The sequence below is a fragment of the Podarcis liolepis genome (genome assembly GCF_965112155.1).
Source record: "Podarcis liolepis genome assembly, chromosome: 14".
NCBI classification, from domain to species: Eukaryota; Metazoa; Chordata; class Lepidosauria; order Squamata; family Lacertidae; genus Podarcis; species Podarcis liolepis.
Window position 1 is genome coordinate 5132201 of NC_139569.1, and position 16629 is coordinate 5148829.

At 48.7% G+C, this 16629-nt stretch overlaps 1 protein-coding gene and 1 long non-coding RNA gene across 9 annotated transcripts in view; one reads left to right on the forward strand and one right to left on the reverse strand.

Moving 5' to 3' along the window:
* The first annotated feature begins 615 nt into the window (after positions 1 to 615).
* On the forward strand, positions 616 to 12958 carry LOC310693139. 2 transcript variants are annotated; one of them, XR_014518999.1, is made up of 5 exons: positions 616 to 1095; positions 1879 to 2108; positions 3139 to 3199; positions 12530 to 12658; positions 12845 to 12958. It is a non-coding gene; the product is annotated as an uncharacterized lncRNA (long non-coding RNA). The 2 variants fall into 2 exon arrangements; XR_014519000.1 differs by lacking the exon at positions 616 to 1095 and having other exon boundaries at positions 1523 to 2108.
* A 97-nt stretch (positions 12959 to 13055) lies between these two features.
* The window catches only part of ELFN1 (extracellular leucine rich repeat and fibronectin type III domain containing 1), a 248652-nt gene continuing 245078 nt past the window's right edge, over positions 13056 to 16629 (reverse strand). For all 7 annotated transcript variants that reach the window (XM_083474721.1, XM_083474723.1, XM_083474725.1 and 4 more), the window contains one exon: positions 13056 to 16426. In XM_083474721.1, the coding sequence (XP_083330847.1) occupies positions 13566 to 15959 (2394 nt within the window). In that variant the 5' untranslated portion in view covers positions 15960 to 16426 and the 3' untranslated portion in view covers positions 13056 to 13565. The remainder of the gene's footprint in view (positions 16427 to 16629) is intronic.

Here is a 16629-nt window from a genome sequence, read left to right on the forward strand (position 1 = left end):
CCATGGGTCATCTAGACCAACCCCTTGCAATTGCAGGAACCACATTTGAAGAATCCCTGACAGATGGCCACACATAACCTCTGCTTTAAAACCTCCAGTGGAGGAGAGACCACCGTCTTCCAAGGGAGCCTATTCCACTATTGAATAGCTCTTACCGTAGGAAAGTTCTCCTTGATGTTTAGTCGGAATCTCATTTCTTGTAATTTGAGTCCATTGTTTTGGATCCAGCTAGAACTCTGGAACAGCCAATGAAGTTGGAAGATTCAGGGCAGACAAAAGACGCTCCTTCACATAGCACATTGTTCCCACAAGACGTAGTGATGGCCACCAACTTGGGTGGTTTTAAAAGAGGACTAGATAAATTCATGGAAGGTAAGGCTAGCCATGAGGGATACTGTTAGAGATAACTGTGCCTCTAAATACTGCCTGCTGTGAATGGCAGGTGGGGAGAGAGCTATAGCAGACATGTCCTGCCTGTAAGGACAAAATACAGTGGTACCTCTGGCTACATACTTAATTCATCCCGGAGGTCCATTCTTAACCTGAAACTGTTCTTAACCTGAAGCACCGCTTTAGCTAATGGGGCCTCCTGCTGCCGCCGGCGCACAATTTCTGTTTTCATCCTGAAGCAAAGTTCTTAACCCAAGGTACTATTTATGGGTTAGCAGAGTCTGTAACCTGAAGCGTATGTAACCTGAAGCGTATGTAACCCGAGGTACCACTGTATGTGCTCTATCATGGAGTTATTCCACCACACCATTTTCCACCACTGATTAAAAACCAATATAGTGCATGCTCTATTGGTTGAAGATGTACTAGAAAAACATAATCACCCTACAGTATGTTATGTAGTTGAAAATGTATCTCGGCAGTTCACACAGATTATCCAGCAATCTCCAACATTATGCTTTCCCTTTCTTTTCATTTTTTAAAAACCAAACCCACTTCATCATGTGCTGTTCGCTGCATCCATTTAGTCTGAAATGGCCCTCTCCAGCTTCGATTTAAAAGCAAAGAGGGTGATTTGTTGTATTTGTTGAAGAAACACCGTTGTCCAAGAATGTGTAATCAGCAATTCAACATGAAACTCACAAGGTACGGTCTGTTGTTACATTGCAAACTGAGTGTTCCTGCGCTCATGTCCTGCTTTCTGGGCTTCCCATTTATTTATTTAAAATACTTAATTACCACTATGTCATAGATCGGTAGATAGATAGATAGATAGATAGATAGATAGATAGATAGACAGACAGACAGACAGATAGATAGATAGATAGATAGATAGATAGATAGATAGATAGATAAGGTTAATAAAACTTAAGACTGTACAATACAGGCCATATTAAAAAAAGTTAGCATCAGCAAACCATTGTAGAAGGAGTTACAGGTAGGTAGCCATATTGGTCTGCCATGGTCAAACAAAATAAAAAAAAATCCTTCCAGTAGCACCTTACTGGGAATGGGTGATTGGCTGATAGGTGTGGTAAACCTGTTGATGACTGTTAACGACTGCAGTTGGTCTTACAGGAAAAAGCTTTCCATGGAGAGACCTGGACTGAATAGAGACACTGGATTCTTATCTCATTATACATGATAAAGCTATTTTTAGCCATCTCACCCCTTGCTTTTCCCTGTAAGACCAATTGTAGTCATACCAATAACAAATAACAAACCTAGTTGGTCTCTAAGGTGCTACCGGAAGGATTTTTTTTTTTTTTTACATTGTAGAAGGATGCATTCTTAATTGCCTGCATAGGCCTGGTGGAATAGAATGGTTTTCAGCAGGTGTTCAAAAGTTCTGTGAATCTCTGCTGGCAGAGAGCTGCAGGGATCGTCTGATGTTCGTCTTAAACAGGGATATTCCATTTGGCTTTGCAGGCTGATCGTTGCTCATCAACTTGTTCCCTTGCTCAAAGAGGCCTGGAACTTTTTAAAAAGCTCTATAAACCACTGGTCCTTCCTGCAACTTAAGGCGATGAAATGCCATCGTGATGGCATCCCTGTACAGAGTGATTTGCAAAGAATGTGTGAGAAGATCCCTGCCCCAAGATGCTTCCAATCCAGTAAGAGACACAGGGAGGCAACCAAGGAAGGAGTCTGGAATGGCAGTGAGTAGATTGTTGTGACACATTATCAGACTTAAAATTGCTGGTGTTTACTTTGTTTTTTGTTTTAACTACAGTGGTACCTCAGGTTACAGACGCTTCAGGTTACAGACTCCGCTAACCCAGAAATACTACCTCGGGTACTATTGCTTCAGGATGAGAACGGAAATCGCGCGGTGGCGGCACGGCAGCAGCGGGAGGCCCTATTAGCTAAAGTGGTACCTCAAATTAAGAACGGTTTCAGATTAAGGACGGACCTCCAGAACGAATTAAATTCTTAACCTGAGGTACCACTGTATCTGTATTCTGCTAGCTGAAATTGATTTGCACTGTGTGTGTTTTACACATGCTTTTATTGCTTATTAGTATCCTGATGTTATTTTAATGCAGAGGTAGGGATCCTGTAGACCTACAGACGCTGTTGGACTACAACTCCCATCATTCCTAGCCAGCCAAAGTAATTAACAAAGGAACAAGTTGGACCAGTTCGCCAGGTGGTGACTTATCCATTCTACCTTCACATACACAGGATCACAGGTCTTACAAACTGACCCCCACCCCCAATCTATAACAATATATATCAGGCTTTGAGTTTTTAAACATTCCAATATGTGGGAGTTTGATTTGTATGACAAACTGAGAATGGATGCATCTCATCTGTTGGAAAGGCACATGTTGAAGGAGAGAGCTCTACAGTTATTTGGGAACAGAAGCCAGAAACTAGCCTCGTGGGGAAAGGTTTGATTTTCTGCCCTCTGCCTACCTAGGTACCATCCATCCTTGCATTAACAAGCATGGCTAATTGGATGAAATGGAGATGTCTCAGGTGGGAACCCTATTCATTTGGAGTTTTGCTTGATGGGGTTGTGTGGCCAGGGGAAAGGATGTTGAACCACAGTGAGGCATTGTGCATATGCGCCTCCCTCACCCAGCCCTGTGGCCGAACTCTGTTTCCATTGCCAGGGACGGACGTAGCCAATGACTCAGCCTCCAATGCTCCAGATTGATTAAGGAGTCCTGTTCCCTTCCCCAGCTTGGCAGCGGCTGAAGCCGGGAGGTCCTGGGCACCCATTCAAGCGGCAATAAAAATTGAGGTATTTTGTGTTTGTTTTACTTACAAAATAAACAATTCCCCACATTTGATGAGCAAGCAATTTCATAAATGCCGCAGAGCAAACAGGCCACCGGAGTTTCATCTCGCATGTTTCTGGCTAGTTTCTCTCAGCTGCTGCTTGGGAAGGAAAGGGAACGGCTGATGCAAGATAGCCGGGAGCAGGAAAGGTGCAGAAGCTACAAGAGGGGAAGCAGGTTTGACTCAGGCTTTTGTTTCACGAAGCTATCAATGCACCTGAAGTTGGCTGTTTATTTTGCTCCAAAGACCAGATTGGGCAAATCCCACAATTAGGGTTTCCAGGCCAGGAGCATCTTGGATGTTGAGATTTCAGGGCCGAAATCTGAGGCTGAGGAGTGAGCCCTGGAGATGGAGCTTAATTGGGAGAGGGGAAGAGGGCAGACCTCCTGTCTGCAGAGTCGACACAGTGATTTGCAACTGGCTCCTGCCAGGCTGAAGGTTGCAAACTACGCACATCGTCTTCTTATTGTGCAGGTCAACGTGGGGGTTATGTTCCAGGAATAGCATGTAAACATACTGGGTGCAATGGCAGGTGTGGCCACCCTATGCATCACTCAGTATGTGGAGAATGCAGGACATTGCCCACCTCAAAGCTGTGATCCAGCCCATGAGCTCTGCCTCCCCGCTTTCTCCCTGCCTTCCATGTTGCAAATGTTAACTCTCTTGTGCTCACTAGCACAACCCTCTTAAGTTCAGCTGAGGGGGAGCTTTGGTCCCCTTTGGCCTCATCCAGAGAAAATAAATGGCCAAAGGGGAGAGGTGGATCACCCACCTGCTAGAAGTTGTTGTTTAGTGGTTTAGTCGTGTCCGACTCTTCGTGACCCCATGGACCAGAGCACGCCAGGCACTCCTGTCTTTCACTGCCTGCCACAGTTTGGTCAAACTCATGTTTGTAGCTTCGAGAATGCTGTCTAACCATCTTGTCCTCTGTCGCCCCCTTCTCCTTGTGCCCTCCATCTTTCCCAACGTCAGGGTCTTTCTCTTCTCATGAGGTGGCCAAAGTATTGGAGCCTCAGCTTCAGGATCTGTCCTTCCAGTGAGCACTCAGGGCTGATTTCTTTCAGAATGGATAGGTTTGATCTCCTTGCAATCCATGGGACTCTCAAGAGTCTCCTCCAGCACCATAATCCAAAAGCATCTATTCTTCGGCGATCAGCCTTCTTCATGGTCCAGCTCTCACTTCCATACATCACTACTGGGAAAACCATAGCTTTAACTATACGGGCCTTTGTTGGCAAGGTGATGTCTCTGCTTTTTTAAGCAGAGACATTTTTTAAGCAGAGACATTGCTAGAAGTGCAACGCTTTATTTCCTCTGCATGTTTTAATGTGTGTCTTCGCCGCCCCCACCGCTGCCCAGTCTTCTGAGCCTTTAATTTCCCCCTCGCCTACCGACTGCATTAACGGCTTCCATAAATGCTCCTTCGATTAAATGCAGCTTCCTTTAACCAAGTACATTTCACCAAACGGGGCCCCTAAACATTATCATTCCTTTGCCGGCCTTTTGGGGTGAACCGCTGCCCCTCTTCTGCTTGGCCGTCTCCAAGCAGTGCTCTCTCTCTCCCCCACCATCTTTCTCCTTAAAATAAAAGCCCATCTGGGCCTGCTCTTGGCAGGAACAAGATGTACCTTGACCTAAAGGGTCCCATCTTTCCCCTGGCATCTGCATGCTTGTTTTTGTGGCTTAACAAGGGAATCTTTAACAGGGCTTTGCTTTTTTCTTTTTCCTTCCCTTTGAGCTAAATTGGTTCCCTCCTTTCAGCAGTTTCCTCCCCCTCCCCTGCCTCCCTTCCCCGGCTTCCTGCCATTCTGCCCTTAAGGCCGGGTGTTTGTTCCGATCTCCTCTCTTCTGAAAAGGGCAACAGTGTCAGGCGCCGAAAGGGCAGCTCTGCAGTCATGTCTCTTCCCCCTGAGAGAACCTTTCGCACCTTGGGAATGTGAGAAAATATCTCCTGGGAGGGCAGCACAACCTGTGGGTGTCAGCAAGGCCCATTCACAACTCTGGCCTTCAGGTGGTACCCCCCTGTGGACTACCAACTCTTTTTAATGGACCAGCCCGCTGGCCACACGCCAGGGATGCAGAGGCCCAGTTGTTGTTGGGCTTACCCCTGCCCAGCCACCATGGCCAGCAGTCAAGAAGCACTATGGGCTCCACTGAAGCAAACAGTCTAATTGGTCAACGTCTAAAAGATATTGAGCATCAGAACAACCTGGCCACTATAAGGAAATTCTGCCCTTGGTATGTTCAGTTCCCACCTCTCCATTTTGATTCTCTTGCCCCATATCTGCACAAACTTATTATCCCAAAATACAGAAGTGCTTTTACACATGCAAGACTGGATGTTTTGCCATCTGTGGTACTTGAAGGTCGATTCCAAAAGATCCCGCCTGAGAAACGTCTTTGCCCCTGTGGAGATGGTAGCACCAAAACAGCGGCACACGTCCTCCTGTCCTGTACTCTCTACAAAGACCTGAGGAACGGGATCATCACCCCACTCATACTAACCATCCCAGGGCGCTCAACCACTGCCACAATGCCCTTTCTTCTATCAGATCAAAATGAGCAGAAAACAGCAAAGGTTGCTAGGTTCATAGCAGGGGCAATCAGAATAAGGGCCACTAATTGACTGCTGATTCAGGACTTTAAATTGTGCTTTTATATCAAATTTCCTTTTCTGTAATGTTTTAGTTGTTAAAATGTTAATGTTAAAGTTTTATCTCTCTCTCAAGGAGGACTGGAGTTGGAGAGCAGCAATATCTGTAAGGCTGAAGCTTCCCCTTTCCTTGCCACAGGCAACCAGGAATCCCATGCCAGTGAATGAGTAGGCAGGCCATGAAAGAACAGTAAGCTTCACATTGCGTGACCGCTCTCATCCAAAGTCCTCCTTCACACAGTGCGTAGCTGAACTGTGGAACTCCCTCCCTCAGGAAACAGTGATAGCCACCAAGTTGGATGGCTTTAAAAGAGGAATAGACAAAATCGTGGAGGATAAGTCTCCCCGTGGCTAGCAGCTTTGATGGCTGTGCTCTGCCTCCACGGTTGGGAATTGCAGGAGGGGAGCGCTCTCTTGTGCAGGAGGCCGAACTAGATGGGGCCTTGGCCTGATCCTGCAGCCTCTTCTTTTGTTCTTAAGCTGCCTGAGAGTTGTTGGGCGGCCCCTTAGTCCCCACACACCCCAGAAGTACAATTTTCAGAGTGGTTTAACAACCCCACTTCCCAGGGAGCTCTGGGGGCCTCCTAACATCTCTCTTGGCACCCTTAACAAACTCCACCTCCCATAATTCTTTGGGGGAAGCCATGACAGTTTAAAGTGGAGCCACGGTGCTTTGAAGCTGTGGCGTGAAGTGCTGGGTTGTTCAGAATAACAACAGAGCCTCAGGATGCCACCCAGGTGTGTGTGGAAATGATGGGCTTGTTTCCCCTGCTCTTATCGGTCCTCCCTCTGGTGAGCTCTCAGAAATGTTAATAGATTCTGAGTTGGGATTCCAAACTGCTGCTGTGCTATAAATAGACCAGCGCACTGCGCCCGGTTTTAAAGGACTCTCATTGATCCATCTTCTCATGGTCCTGGGCCAGATGCCTTCCCTGGGCGAGTCCTTCCACATCCTCCTGGATATTCCTTCTTTTGCCCTTGCCAGTTCCTTGTTCTGGTTCCTAGCCTGGCTTCCTTTTCACATGGGAATGAGTGAGCCCCTGAAAATGTATTTAAGCGGCATCGTTTTCACTGACAATTTAGAAATGTGACATCTTGCTCCTCAATCGCAGTCCTGCAAGGACCTCAGACCAGGAACAGTGTGAAGTCCTCTCTCTTAGCCTGATTAAAATGCCAGGATGCAGCTAGACGGGAAGGCCTTAATCCTTAAACAGGCCTAGAGTCTTGATCCTGGCTTCTGTAAAGGAATATCTCGACTCTAGTTTCCTATGGACTGGCAGCACTGATTGCCCTCGCCTCCTTTTGCATACATTTAGGGACTTTAGGAGTGTGACTGTGGTGTTGGCTAGGTCCTGCCCACCTGCAAACACTTTGTAACCTAATGTTAAAGCAATGTACTGTCTTTTCCTTGTAATAAGCCACTTTTCTGAGCGTTTCTTGGTGTGAAGAGTTCTTCATCGGGTAGAAAGGCAAGAGTTTACATGCATTTAAAGAAAGCATGACTGTCTCCATCCTATATTTTGTTTCTCTCATAGAAAGTACACGTTTGGGCCATATGTGCACTGGATATACATGTGGATTCAGACATAACACACCTGGGGCTCAGAGGCATGAAGATGAATGCCTCTGAAGATGAATACCATTCTCCACTTTCCTAGAACACAGCCCTTGTTAGACCTGCCTTCTGCTCTGAATGTGCCAATTGTTGTTTTTAACAGCCACCACCACTCCTTGTAGCAGTGAGTTCCATAAGTGCTGCTTCTGTGATGAAGGATTCTCTTGCGTATCCTTTTCTCTTTGGGGTGGGGTGGGGGGCACAGGTGAGGCCAGTAGGCATCATTGCATAACTGAGTTGCAGAATGATGAAAGGAGGAGAAGAATTTCGCTATGTCCGTGCCCTTCGCCATTTTAATTTGCCCTACATCGCTTAACTTACATTTCCCCCACCCTCTAAACCAAGAAGCCTCAGGCAATTTTATTTAGCCTTTGGTGGTGGTGGGGAGTTTCTGCCATGCACCCTTTACCTTCAAGTGTTAATCCAGGAAACAGGTTGGCCTGTTATTGACAGTGTGGTGTAGAGCAACCTAAGGCCCGTGGGCCGGATGCGGCCCAATCGCCTTCTCAATCCGGCCCACGGACAGTCTGGGAATCAGCCTGTTTTTACATGAGTAGAATTTGTGCTTTTATTTAAATTGCATCTCTGGGTTATTTCTGGGGCATAGGAATTCATTATCCCCCCCCCAATATAGTCTGACCCACCACATGGTCTCAGGGACGGTGGACCGGCCCACCGCTGAAAAAGGTTGCTGACCCCTGGTGTGGAGAGATTCCTTGGATTGCTGTTTCCTCCCTGGCACCTAGAGCCACAAATAATTCAAGTGCACAAAAACTTCCCCACTAATATGTACCAGAAGGAATATGTTCCCAGGAAACATGAGCATGCTTTGAGCTCCCGTGCCTCTTTTTTTCTTAGAAGACCTGAAGATTGACCCTTCTGTCAACCGGCACTTAATTCCTGAAGCAGGCTGTGTCTGCGTCGTGTTTTCAATATTGCCCGGGACTGGTGTCTTGCTCCTAAAACTCAGGATATGAAAGCATGGCTGTCTGTTTGACTTCCATCTGCTTTGCTGTTTCCAGTAATCACAGCCTTCTGTACTTTCCTGCCTTCGTAATTTAACTGAGAATATTCTTTATGAGGCTGGTTTTTAGGTTTTGTGGCGGTGGTGATGACTGCCGTTGCCGAACATAGAAAGATGGCAAGGGATAACTAAGGTAATTCATAACGACACCTGACCATTTATGTTTTGTTTTGGAGTGAGCCAAGGGTTTCACATACTTTTCTCAGATTTCAGCTACCCTGTAATGTAGGCTAGAACAACTATTGTGTGGAAGTGGAGAGATTGCGGCCAACCGGAGTGTGTGTGTGTCCCCCTACACCCTCGCTGGGGTGGCCCGTCTTGTTTCGTCGCCTAAAGCAAAAGGGGAAGGTGTTGCCAGGTGTGTCACCCCCTCCTGCCACAGCCTCGCTTAATGGTGTCTTGGGAAGGTCCAGCAGAGCTCTCATGAGATTGTCCTATGTCTATCCAGAACCCAGAAGCTGCTGCAGCTGCTTCTCTTTGCTCTTCCACCTGGGGACACACATGTGGTGATGCCCCTTGGAGTCTACCGCCCGAGGCAGCTGCCTCAGTCTGCCTCATGGATGGGCTGGCCCCGCTCCGCTGGTGACCTTGGCACAAGAGCCAAAGCCCAGCTGTCTTTCATGCTTTGATCCAGGCCTCAGTTCTGAGGTAACTGTTAAAGCCGTGGTTTCCAACGTGGGGCACCCCCCCACAGGGGAGCAATTTGATTTTTAAGGGGGGCAATTCGAGAATGAGTTATTAACAGTGATTTTTTTGCAACTGTCCTTTTGTTCTTTTGCTTTTCTCTTTCATGGATGCCATGTTCTTTGGAAGTTTGTTTAGACCAAGTTAATGAATGGCCTTTTAGGCTTCCTCCATGTGAGTAGGAGTTCACTTCACGAATAATAAAAATTATATGTCATGGGGTGGGCATCTTTTGGTGCGCGCCTTTCCCCTTTACTGTACAGTGGTACCTCAGGTTACAGACGCTTCAGGTTACAGACTCCACTAACCCAGAAATAGTACCTCGGGTTAAGAACTTTGCTTCAGGTTGAGAACAGAAATCGTGCTCCAGCAGCGTGGCGGCAGTGGGAGGCCCCATTAGCTAAAGTGGTGCTTCAGGTTAAGAACAGTTTCAGGTTAAGAACAGACCTCCAGAACAAATTAAGTTCTTAACCTGAGGTACCACTGTATTTCGGAATTTTCCTCTCTATAGCTGGAATTGCCTATAAAAAAAGCTCAACAACTTTCACCTGAACCTTCCCAAAAGGGGTAGCTCACTGCCATTTTTTTATTCTGTGAGTAGATTGCAGTCTCTTGGGAGTTGGCTGTCCCTGAGCTAGATAGTGAGGTAGAATTGAGACTTTGACTAAGAGAGGCTGGGTTCAGCTTCTGGCTTAGCCGTGAAGCTCACTGTGTGGCCACCAGCCAGCGACTCACAGAGCCTCACACTTGGCTATACACCAGACATTTACGGCACATTCTCCCCCCTCCCCTCGCCAAAGAATCCTGGGAACTGTAGTTTGCTCCCCCCCCCCAAGAGCTGCAGTTCTCAGTGCTCTTAAGAGATTGCAGCTGCCACGATTCTTGGAGATGGAGGAAATATGCCTTAAATGGTGTGTAGGCAGCCGCTGTTTCACAAGGTGGTTGTGAGGCCACGTAGGCTGCCACCGATTTCCTCAGAGAAAGAGCAGATAATAAATACAAAGGAAAGAGAAAGACAGAGGTTAGATGGAGAAGGACGTCTTGACAGCTTTCTAATGCCTGAGAGGACGCCAGGAATAAGAGGGAGAGCTATTTCTTGCGTTGCCCTCTGGCAGGCAGCAATGGCCTTGAAAAAGAGTACCCCACTTTGGGCCTGCCAGATGTTGGACTACAAGTCCCATAATCTCCCGCCAACTTTTCTTTTCTTTTCTTTTTAATTGGTGTGTGCCACTTTTGGATAGTTGTCTGAAAAGTGGGATGAAAATACAGTAAATAAACATTTTTTAAAAAATAAAAAAGCTATATACGCTTCCCACTTATTATAAATGGTGTCCTCTTCTGTGGTGGCCCCTAAACTGTGGCGCTCCTTCCCCACAGAAGTGCGCCTGGCACCTTCATTATGCAGTTTCCGAAGGATGCTGAAGAGGCCGCTCTTTACCCTGGCTTTTGACACACGAGATGTATATTTTCAGGACCCAACTTATTTTTTTGTGATTGTGAGTTGTTTTAAACACACTCTCTCTCTCTCTCTCTCTCTCTCTCTCTGTCTGTGTGTGTGTGTGTGTGTGTAGGGGGGGTAACCTGCCCTGGGACCTTAGGAGGAAAGGTGGGTAATTAATAAACAAACAAATAAAAAACCACCCTCCTTCCACACTGGCCATGCTGATAGGAGCTGCAGTCCAATAACATCTCAAGGACACCATTTTGCAAGAGTGGGAAGTACACCTGGATTATAGGAGCTGAGCTTTATGACATTCCAAAGCAATAAATGGTGAGTGGGATTTACATGAGGAGTCTGACCTTCCATTTGTTTTTAAGAGAAAATGCTGATGGTGGAACAGAAAAAGAGTCTTCCAGGTTCTGTGTACTCCATGTGTTGAGTTTGAGGACGTGCCGGAAGGCCTGAGTGGCACATTCAGGAAAATGCATGGTACAACACAGTTTGGGAACACACCGTTTGAGAATACCAGCAGGGCTTCTGTGTTTGAATGCTCTCCTTCGTGGCAAAACCTTTCGCCCCATGGAAAGCTGGCATGATAGCAAAAAGGCGCCTCTCTTTTCTATGAACAAAGTGTTGGGTTGTTTTTAATGTGGAGGAACATTAAAGCATACTTTACCCAAACTCTGAATTGGTGCATTCCCTAGAAGTCGTGAACTGTGTGTTGTTGCCCGATGGATTGATCAGTTGGTCTCTGGGATCCAACATAGGGTTGGTCACATTTTAGAATACAGTATTCTTCTCCATTTATAAGCATATCTGTGGAGTAGTCAGGAATTCAGGCACACTCTAAATTCAGGAATTCAGGCACACCACCAGTCCTGGGCTGTCCCACAACATGCCGTTGAGGTTGCTGGTGGCTATTTTGGAATCAGGGACTCTTGTGCCTCAGGCAAATTGTAGCTGTGACATTGGGGATGTTTGTGCATAGATGCGGCTACCTCACCCCCTTGCAGTGAAACAGATAGATATTTACTGCCAGCGCTCCTCTGAATTGGTTCTGTCACGCAGGGTGGCCTTTGGCCATCATTTGGCAACTGGCGTGCCTCACCGTATAGACGGATCCCATTTTATTGCCAATTTTCCCTGTTGCAAACTGAGCAAAAAACAGTCCGTAAGAAAAATTATAGGGGCTGCGAACATAGTATTGAGATAAGAATCTCAAGTGGGTTCTGCTTTCCATCCCTGGGAAGCAAATCATTGCTAAGGCTGGTGCGTTCATTTGGCACACAGAGAGGAATTTGGGTCTTAGCAGTGAGAAAACATTCCCACATTTGGTGCGCCCCAATTTTCAGAAGCTGGTGTCTATGTGGATAGTGCTGTTAACTGGTTTAGACACTAGGGGGCGCTGGACCCAACTGAGTGGAATCAAGGGATTTCTTGTCATTCCCAGAAGCTGATACTATCTACCCAAGCAGGGGAGAGAAGGTACTCTCAGGTGCTGCTTGCAGGATTCCCATATGCATCTGGTTTTCCACTGTGAGGACAAGATGCAGGAACTGTTGACCTGATCTAGCAATAGGATATTATTATTCTAGTCGCTAGGGAACACTGGACTCAGTTGTACCTGTTGTATCTGGGTGTAGCCAAGAGTTATATTTTGGAGCAGAATCCTTGACCAGCTCCTTTGCTAGTGTACGACCTCTCAGTCTTCTGCGACATGGTGCCAGAAGTCACATTTTTAAATCCATCGAATCCTTATTAGACAAGGAAATTGGGCAGAGCTGCCTGACCTAGAAGCCTCCTGCTTGAAGAATCATGCAGCCCGGCCTAAGTGGAGGAGGATGATTTGCTTATGCATGTCTTGGTGACCCTCAGAAATGAGAGGAGCGCTGCCATTTTCTCAGCACACTTGGAATTGACCAGAAATGAAGTCAGCCAACATCCATGGAACGCAAGACACGCCCCACCCTCCCAACAGAGCACCAGAAAAAAAGTCAAGCCAAGGTAGGGTGTTTGGTTTTTTTTTCTTTTTTCTAAAATCCATGATTAAAACCTGGTACAAACAGGTGAATATATAGATATATTTCTTTTAGTAGATGTAATATTTTTTTTCCTTTCTCTTTCTCTCTCTCTCATTATACAGCAAACATTTGCAAATATAGAATTTCTTTTTCTCTCTCTGTACAATAGAGCGGTGTCGGTTTTTACAAGGCGACACACAGTACCTTTTCACGAAAGAAATGCACAAATGGGACTTCAGGCGGTTCGTAGTCTAAACTGGAAGACTCCATTTGCAAAAGGCCCAAAAAGAATGATCTTTTTCATGTTTATTTTTTTAATAAAAAAAAACACACCTTCTGCTAACTTTTTCTGATTTACCTTTTGTGTGTGTGTGTGTGTGTGTGTGTGTGTGTTTCGTTTTTTACTTTTTGGTTACTGAAAGGAAGAAGAAGACAAAACTGTACACAGAGTCCACAAGAAACCACAGATTCATGAGTCATGCGATGCAGTCGTGGTTACTCCAGTATTCCTTTCATTTTGTGCCTCTCTCTCTCTTTCCCTGTTGTTTTTCACTCAGGTTTTTTTTTTTTAATTCAATTTTTCTGCTTTTTTTTTATAAAAAGAAAACATTTCTCCCCACTCCACCATTTACCTATTAGTTTTTCAACATTGTAGGTGTTTCCCTCCCTTTCTCTTTTCAGATTTGGTGTGGATCTCACGAATGCGAGACAATATTTTAATACCTCTCTCTCTCTCTGTTACATTATATAGAATAATTATAGATAAGTTATTTATTTTTGTGTGTGTATGTGTGTTTTTAAAGACAAGTCTGGATTAAAAATAGCTGCTGCTGATTTCGTTTGTTTTGTTTTGGTCCAGTATTAAGTCACGAGTTACAGGTTTTGAGGACTCAGGACTTGTGCTGGGCAGACACCCCTTTCCAGTAGTCTAAGATGTCGTGCAGGTCCTCGTCTTTGGCAAACTGGACCTTTTTGCGTAGGGCGTGGCCAGCCGCCATGTACTCCTCCTCGTCTTTGTGGCGCTTGCGGTTCAGTTTGAAGCGCTCCCAGATGCTGTGGGAAGGCTTGCACGTGTACTCTGGGCTGGAGGTGTAGCTCAGGTTGTGGTACTGGGGGGAGAGCTGAGAGTAAGCCAAGTCCCTGGGCCGGGGCCTGGTCAAAGGTTCCAAGATGGAAGGCTTGCGCACGCCCATACTCTCGTGCTGCTGCTCCCCCTGGTGGGACCCTGGGTACGAGTGCCGGTGCTCGCTGTACTGGCGGATCTTCTCGGCCTCGGCCCGCAAGATGGCGGCCGCCGGCGTCACAGTGAGGATGGTGTCTGTGGTTGGAGACGTCTTCTCGATATATTTGGCTTCGGATTTGTGGGCGGAGCCCTCGGAGCGGAAGGATCGGGGGCTCCGGATGGAGCCGCTGGAAGAGGTGCTGGAGCGCTTTGGGGGGCCCTCCATGCTGTGGTGCCTCTGCAAAGGGTGGTTGTAGCTCTCCTTGTAGACCGGAGCCAGGAAGCTGTGTTTGCTGGGGATCTGTTCGGACAGGAGCACCAGCTGAGGCTCGGCCGTGGACACCGCCCCCGACTTCACCCCCTGGAAGGAGGTGGACTCCGATTTCAAGGCATCGATGCAGTTGTTGATGATCTGGTTGACCTTGTCCACCTCCTTCGTGATGGTGGAGATCTCCGCCACCGAGCTCTGGCTGTCAGGCTGCAGGGGCAGCTCGCAGTCCCTCCTCTCGGGCTGCTCGCCCGTCCGCACCTCCATGTAGTTGCCCTTCGTGGCCTTGGGGGTCTCGCTCTTGTCGATCAGCTTGTACTGCTCGACTTCCCCCACGGAAGGGAGGTAGGGGATGCGGGTCATCGTCTCGCCGCCCAGCATCTGCCCTTGGGACAGCTGGGAGATGCTGGTCGCCTCCATCTCCGGCCCATACTTCAGCTCGATGATGGTCTTCTTCATGTTGATGGCAGCCTTCTTGTGCTTCTCCTCCTGCTGGCGCCTCTTCCGGAGGCAGTAGTACACCACCCCAAGGACAATCACCATCCCAAACAGGCAGCCCAGGATCGTCATGATGTAGTGAGTGGCCGTCGAAGGGCTCGGCACAGGCTCCTCCCGGTTATGCTTGTTGAGGTTGATGGTGAGGCAGGTGTAGTTGTACCTGGAGACGCGGTTGGAGGACATCACGCAGTAGGTGTAGTCTTCGTTGGGGCCCAGGTCCGTCAGCGTGATGTCCTCCTTCTTCTTCAGCAGCTTGGTGAGGACGTTGTAGCGGCCGTTCTCGAACTGCGCCAGGGTGTACATCTTGCTGAAGGGCACCGGGATCTGCACGCTCAGGATGGCCGAGTTGTGGGTCAGCTGCTTCACTTTCATGGTGGGGAACAGGCCCGGGTCGATCACGGGGGTGTGCAGCGAGGCCTGGGGCGTGGTGCCGTCCCCAGAGAAGCACTCCTCCTCGGGGCACGGGCTCTCGGGCGGAGCGGTGGTCACCGGATTCTTCAGCGGGATCAAGTAAGGCGGCATGGTGTAGGGGCCCCCGGTGCAGAGGGAGGACAGCATGCCCAGGGCATTGCGGTACCCGCTCCGGCCTTGGCCCAGAAGGTAGTAGCCAGAGTAGTCTGGCGGCGAGTCACACTGCATGCGGTCGTAGGTGCGGGTCATGTTGGTGAAGCCCTCGAGCCACTGGAGGAAGCCCAAGAGCTCGCAGGAGCAGTAGAAGGGGTTGCTGTAGAGTTCGCAGACAGACAGCTTGGCCAGGCCCCGGAAGGTGCTGCTGTCCAGCCTCTGGATTCTGTTCATCGACAGGTCGATGTTCACGATGTTGAGGCACTCCCCGAAGGCGTTGGGGGTGACGGTCTCGATGAGGTTGGCCTGGAGGTAGAGGTACTCCAGCTTCCCCAGGCCCCGCAGGATCCCCTCCGTCAGGTTCCTCAGGCGGTTGTAGCCCAGCTGCAGCACTTGCAAGTTGTACTGCCCGGAGAAGGCACCGTCCTCGACGTAGGAGATCTCGTTCTTGGTCAGGTTGAGGTATGTGAGATTACTGAAGCGGCTGAGGGAGGAGAACTGCACGCTCTTGATCTTGTTGTCGTTCAGCCTCAGGTCCAGGATGGTGCTGTTGATCTGCTGCGGGATGGACTCGTAGGGCGGCTGGTTCTGGCTGCAGATGGCGAGCCACACAAAGCCCTTCTCGCCCTCGATCAGCCAGCAGTCCGCCTGCGCCTTCCCCACGTACAGGAGGGAGACGGCCGCCACGCAGGTGCACAGGGCTGACGTCGCGGCCCACCGGCGGCCTGCCATTTGGGAGGGCTGGGCGGGGACGAGGGGCCTGCAAGGGGAAAGGGGCGACAGTCTGCCTCACAGCACAAGACCCCGCCTTGCGTTAGTGTTCGCCATTCTCTCCTTGCGCTCCATGGTTTCGGACCATGAAGGGAACATCCAGTCGGAGGAGGTGGGAAGGGGCGTCCTCGTCCGGCGCTGATCTTTCCCAGGGTGCCCCCTTGGGCAAAAAGCTCTAGCAAAGGGCTTTCTGGCAAGCTGTCTCTCCTGCCATCCTATTGGGCTTCCGGGGGGGGGGGCAAGGAGGGACCTGGGAGGAAGAGGGGCGGTCCGGCTCAGGCGCACACTTCTCTCTCCCTCTCGGCAGGGCGTTTCCCAGTGCTCGTCTTGCCGCCGGCTTCTGCTTTGAGGCTCGGCTCCTTCTCCATCACCCTTCCTTCTCGCAACTGCCTCTGGTAATGCTGCTTCTGCTGGGTTACTTGGGTCTCCTGCCGACAAAAGAAGCAGAGAGGGGGGGGGAGGCAATTAGTGGGATTTGTCAAAGTGAAATGCAACCCCTGTAAAACAGCACACTTCCCCCGCCGGGTAGGAATAATATAGGGACACTGGAAACTGCCTTTGTCAAGCCGTCTAGCTTACTGTTGTCGGCACTGGCTGGCAGCAGCTGTGCAGGGTTTTCCTAGCCTCACCT